Raw genomic sequence first — 6,163 nt, 5'->3', positions numbered from 1 at the left:
CAATTCTGTTTGGTTACAGAGCTATCAAATAGAAAATCAGCCCCCTCCTGACACACCCACCTGTCGCATCCTCTTTCAAAATTCGTTGATAGTTCCCTCTTACATTTTATTATATATTACCTATAACCAACAGAAAGTCAAATGACGTATTATATATCTGTCAAATGACGTATTATATAACATTGTGTTCTGAACAGGAAAGCATCAATTTCACTCATAGTACAAGATTTGTTCCCACGAGAAAGTTAACTACTAGCTTGGATGAATTTGTAATGGCTCTTGTTGCATAGTTAGAAAGCCAGAAAAAACTTTGAGAGGTAAGGGAATTTGTCTACTTTTTGTATGTTATTAGTCTATATTTTCTGGTACATTATTTAATTAAATGCATTACTATTAGTACTATAAAAAGTTAGGGTTAACTCTTTTTGAAACCCGATTAGTTAAGTATTTTAATTTCTCGTTTTCCATGTTTATTATAAAAGTAACTAAAATGTAAAAATACTGATCCTTTTAAGTTATTTAAGACTATATTAGGTAAAATAAGTAATAATAATAATATAATTAAAATGGTTCAGGAGGCATGCATAAGAGCAGCTCGTGGGTAATGACCTGCATGTTCTCCAAGTGATTTACAATTTTTTATGGCATGGAAAGTAGTTAGACATGGTTCAAAGGGCAGTAAAACAATAAAATCTAATTATAAATAGATGTACAATGTTACAAACTTAGAGCTACTTAGGATAAAGTAATGTAGTTTCATTTTACAATTTGAAGTCATTGTAGAAAGAAAAATAGGTTAATTTAGGCTTATTTCGATTTTATTTTAGTGGTTACACAGTCAGTCGAATTGACCAATCCCATTTTGAGATAGGGTAGAGTAAATAACAGAAAAACTATAAAGTTTTACTAAAAAACAACGTTTGAAATGCATTTAGGAGATTTTAGGAATTACACAAAGGAAATTTGAGATTTTTGAGATAACGAAAAATTACTTTGCACATGGTCTATTCAAAACAAATACTCAATATATTCATGGACAAATCTTGTTTTAGTTTATTAAAAATACTTCACTAAGAAATATGATTTTTTGTATGTGAAAGACTTGTAATATTAACTGAAAGTGTGCCAAATTTTGTGAAGATATACTTACTATATTAAAAGTTAGTAGTTTCAAAACTATAATGACATTAAGTGAGTAAAAAGTCATAACATAGTCTGTCAGTTTGACCAAGCCTGTGTAGAGAGAGTTAAGAATGGTTTTATCATCTGGAATTTGGCCAAGAGAGTTGATTAATGGGGAATCAAAAATGTGAGTAAGATACAGTGCAGTTATGGCAATTTGTATTTAATTGCTGGCCACTTTGAGATTAGCTTTATATATAAATATATATATATATATTAGTTTTTTTTATCTCTCTCTTTCTTTCTTATGAACTTACTAGTGGGCTACACCCTATATAAGTAGATAAGTTTTTCTAACCAGAAGAACTAAGTTCTAATTCTGCCTTTTTCAAATTAATATTATTCTTGAAACTCCTCTGAAGATGTTTCAAATGTAGGATATCAATAGATCAGTAATATATAAGCAAAAAAAAAATCATTTTTTTTCTAGGCTTCTAACTGTGACAACAAAAGGCTGGTCTAGCTGGTCGTAGTGTACATTATGATGATAATTTCATTCACATATATTGATAGTAAAGGTTATTAATTAAATTTTCAATGTAACTCAGTAACTTGCACAGAAAAATGTTTAAAGGGGTACAGTATTTGATAGTTTGCTTTGAAAGCACATTCACTAGATAACTAGAAAAACAATACATATGAAGAAAATATTTCCAGAATGTTAATAAGGCATGTTCCATATTTTTTGTTTCAGGTCAGTTTAGAGCCATTATTAACCCTATAACACCGTACATCATTTTAAAATTCCTTTCAGCATATGGTACTGTGTCACATTCAAAATTTAATTAAACCACTTTACTATCAACATATTCAATGAAATTAACATTATAATGTGTGTTATCATTTAAATCTTATATTATCTAAGTTTTAATTCCTTTATTTCAAAGGAATCATTTCAAAAAATTACTTAAACTGCAGTTTTCTTGTCACGTGATCCACGTGCTATGACAACTGTCAACTTTAGCAGCAGCAGTTGATTCTTACACAAGCTGGCAATGTACATGAGTGTCTAGACACTAATATATGTCTATTTGTACTATTAACACTAAGAAACAGTCTTACAGCTGCATTAACTTGAAAACAGAAATAACTTTTGTCAACCTCTGGCAGGTGCCATGCTCACCTTATATACTTTGCTGTGAGATTTACAACTTGTGTATAGTTAGTTGACACAAGTGTATATATATAGTCATTAAAAAGAGCTCAGTTTACACTATACTCCACCAATGCATAACTTGAAAGTGGTGTGCAGTTTCCATCATGGGGTACATGTAATTGCCATTAGTATTGTTGTATGCATGATCAATTATAGCACTTACAGTGGTTAGAACCTAAATATGCCATAGTTACAGAGACAGTCAAATTGTATTTAGGTCTTACTTTTATATTTTAGTTAATTATGTATTATTTGTGTTTTAAAAATCATATTTGAAAGGTTTAATGATTTTTATATGTTTAACTTGTTGTTGCCTAGATTGTGAAGGCTTATAAACACAGGTTTGTACAAGCAATCTTTAGGCAATCGCACCTCTGCCCATCGTAGGTCAAGCAGAAACTTTATTAAGTCAATCGAGCATCAGTTGAATTTGAAAGGAAAATTAAAAATGAACTATAAGTGAAAAGATAAAGATATAAAATTATGCATAGGCGACAAAGAATATTATTCTAGTGAATTTCTACAAAGAGTTGAAAGGTATATATATATTTTCATTTGTTAATTTTAAACATTTCATTGCACTGTATATTATGATAATAGATAGTTAGTGATATAACAGATAAAATGAAAATAAAATATAAGCATTTACCTTAAAAACTTTTGATATTCATTTATGAGGTTCTAGAGATTATGCAAATGAAATGTGAAAATTAAGATAAAAATAGTATTTTTATACTTCATATAAAAATTACCTTTCAGGTGAACTGGTCAGAGTCCAAGTGCAAATAACTACATGAAATAAAGAATTTTTTATTAGAAATAAAAAAAAAAATTAAATATTTAATTTTTTCTGAAACAACATACCTTTAAGAACATTCTTGCCAAATTTCACCCAGTATTTTTATTTTTTTAACAAAATATGATGAGAACGACATTACCTACACTCTTATAGAAAAGTCAGGAATCATCAGGTTAAGAGATTGCATTACCTAAAACTATTCTTAACAGGAGGAATAAGTCAAAATATAAATTAACAAAATAATACATTCTTGACTAATGACATTAAGATGTTTTAGAAATGTTAATACATAAGAATTAGTTATCATAAAATGTCTTCGTTGAATAATAATACAGATTATTTGCACGTAGTCATACAGAGATATAATTTGAGTGCTGAAAAACCTGGTTCAAAATGGGTGGTCTTGTGTGGCAATGAGTGGTTAATAAATAGAATATTTGATTTACTCATGAGACTTTTTTCAAATCTTTAAAAATTACACTACAAGTAATGATATACTACTGATGAACCTTCATTTTTATGTTTACCTGGGTAATGTAAGTCTCAGTGCATTGAAAACATGTAGTTGTATAGGAAGGTGTTAAGAGTGTTAACATTGGAATTTATTCTACTCAGAAATATCTTTTTAGATAGAGTTGAGTTTAATAACACATTTTATTGTTGTCTTCCATATTTTTGACTAAACATTTTCATAAATGAAATAGATGCATTGTTTTCAACTGTGGTATAGATACTTCCACAAAACATGACTGTTAAAGTGTTAATGTTAACATTTTTGGTGTATTTTAATAACAGTTCTGTACTATCTTTTTACAGTGGTGTTTTAAAATGAAGTTGAAACAATATTTATTTATTGAAATAAAAAAGTGTTCTTTTGACATACATACATCTACTTGTACTTCTTTTGCATATGATCTTGCAAGTGTATAATGCCAAGTAAAACATTAGTCATTTATGTCTGTAATAAAATGCTACTTTTTTGTAAGTATCATTCATTTCTGTGAATAATAAAACTTTCTGTACAGTATTATGATCACAATGTATAGGGCAAAAACAAATTCTAAGCATAACATTGTTTTATTAGAAAACTACTTTTCAGTTTTGTCAGTTAGAAAAGTTAAGTTTATGATTAGTACAAAAGTATTTTTACATATTAGGATTCAGACATCTGGTCTTGGTGGATTAAAGCACAATACAGTAATCCTTGGCTGGCCTTATGGCTGGAGACAGTCTCCAGAAGAAAAAACATGGAGAGTTTTTCTTGGTGAGTATTTAATATCTTTTGATTGGTGTTTAGCTTGTATTATTAGAAAGTGTTTACTATGGTGTTTGAATCGAGAATTATTGTTGTGGAATGTTTAGTGTGCAGTTAATTGGATAGCATTTGTGGTGAGTATTTAGTTGGAGACTCTTTCTTCCTGATTCTTTTACTTTTGATTTAAAAGTTTTCCTTAGTAAATGTGTAATATGTTTGACTGAAGAGTGTCTTTCTTAGTGTCTGGTGTGTATTTAATTGGAAATTGGCTCTTGGTGAGTGTTTAGTATGTGTAACTGTAAATATTGGCAATTGCTAAACCTTTACTATTTGTATGTTTATCTCTAGTGTCTGTTTTATTTTTGTATCATACTGGATGTTTGCCCTGGGGCCCGTGCTGGCTCTCGACGTTCCTGCTTACAAGCAATATAAAGTCTTCCTTTTAGTCTGGAACTTCTTCGATATCTTATCGAGAGTTCATGATGAGTGAGTTGATTACGAGTTGACGTAGGTATAATTCACTCAACAGGAAGCTAGCTAGCTTTGTTTTTCGTTATTTACCAGCCACACATGCCAAGTTTTCCACAATGAATTTATATAATGTTTTCATAAAAATACTAATGTCCGATGGGAATACACTGAAGTTAAATGATTTGTAATGTTTGAACTTTATGAAGGTTCCTGGTCATATATTTGAAGTTTTCCAATTGATAAGCATTATAACAATCACAGTTATAACTTCTGAAGTTTGTAGCACACTGACTATAGCAAACTAATAATAGATACTCTCTTTTGGCATGGCGGATTAGTTATATTTATAGGTGTATGGAGGCTTTCTAGAAAATTCTGATTACGTAACAATACAAATTTAAGCATTTACGTACATACGTATATTGTTGATTCTTACTCTCAAGAATCTTCTAAAACTTTGGAGAATAGGTGGAGTTTCATAATACATATTTAACAGTATAAGCTATGTATGTTTCTAAATATGATCTATAACCTGAGTGCTTTCAAAAGGTAAACTTTTATTATTGAGGGGCAAACTAGTCCACCTTCCAAAAGTGCTCAGTTTATTGGTATCATATTTTTTGTTTAACCCTATGTGCAGTGTGCATAGATGGGGGGTCAAAATCTATGTGACACAACTTTTTGGAGATCAGCATTACTATGGTATTATGTATTTGATGTCAGAGTTATCAACTAGACATTTTACCCTACATTGCTGATTTAGCAAAATTACATGTTAAAAACAGTAAATACCAGATACAGTATATAGGGATATTGAAAGAAAAAAAAAATATGCATTTCAGAGGTTCTAGAGGCTACGCAAATGCAATATTCAAACTGCATGATGGACAAAAGTGTATTCTTCAGATGAACATCATTTTGCACTCTCACTTGTCATAGTCTGAGTCAGACTGACATCTTCAATTCACACACTTATTGTCAGTACAAATACTTATGTAACACATGTGATGTTTTGTGCATAGCAAATTTCAACATTTTATTAAAAGCTTGCCACATTTCGTGTAAATACAATATGTAAACTTGGAATTTATATTCTGTCTCCAATACAGGGTCAATCCAGTGAACCAACCCTGTTCATATTCAGTTAAAGAAAGCCTTTCCATTTTCAATGATCACACACCACTAAATAGTAACATCAACTCATTTCGAGACTTCCTGTATTTTTTATAGTAAGATGTAGGTTGTCAGGTACTTGCTTTTTAGTTTGTATATATATATATATATATATATATATATATAT

At 29.7% G+C, this 6,163-nt stretch overlaps 1 protein-coding gene across 3 annotated transcripts in view; it reads left to right on the top strand.

Annotated features, from left to right (window-relative positions):
• Positions 1-6,163, top strand: part of LOC106464908 (solute carrier family 12 member 6-like) — a 216,691-nt gene that overhangs the window by 169,546 nt on the left and 40,982 nt on the right. For all 3 annotated transcript variants that reach the window (XR_002611853.1, XM_013925080.2, XM_022392719.1), the window contains one exon: positions 4,295-4,401. Coding sequence is in view for 2 of the 3 variants with exons in the window: in XM_013925080.2 (XP_013780534.1) it covers positions 4,295-4,401 (107 nt within the window). In the remaining variant the exon portion in view is untranslated. The remainder of the gene's footprint in view (positions 1-4,294; positions 4,402-6,163) is intronic.

Source organism: Limulus polyphemus, unplaced genomic scaffold (genome assembly GCF_000517525.1).
Source record: "Limulus polyphemus unplaced genomic scaffold, Limulus_polyphemus-2.1.2 Scaffold1777, whole genome shotgun sequence".
Taxonomy (NCBI): domain Eukaryota; kingdom Metazoa; phylum Arthropoda; class Merostomata; order Xiphosura; family Limulidae; genus Limulus; species Limulus polyphemus.
This window is presented reverse-complemented; position numbering and strand designations above follow the sequence as displayed.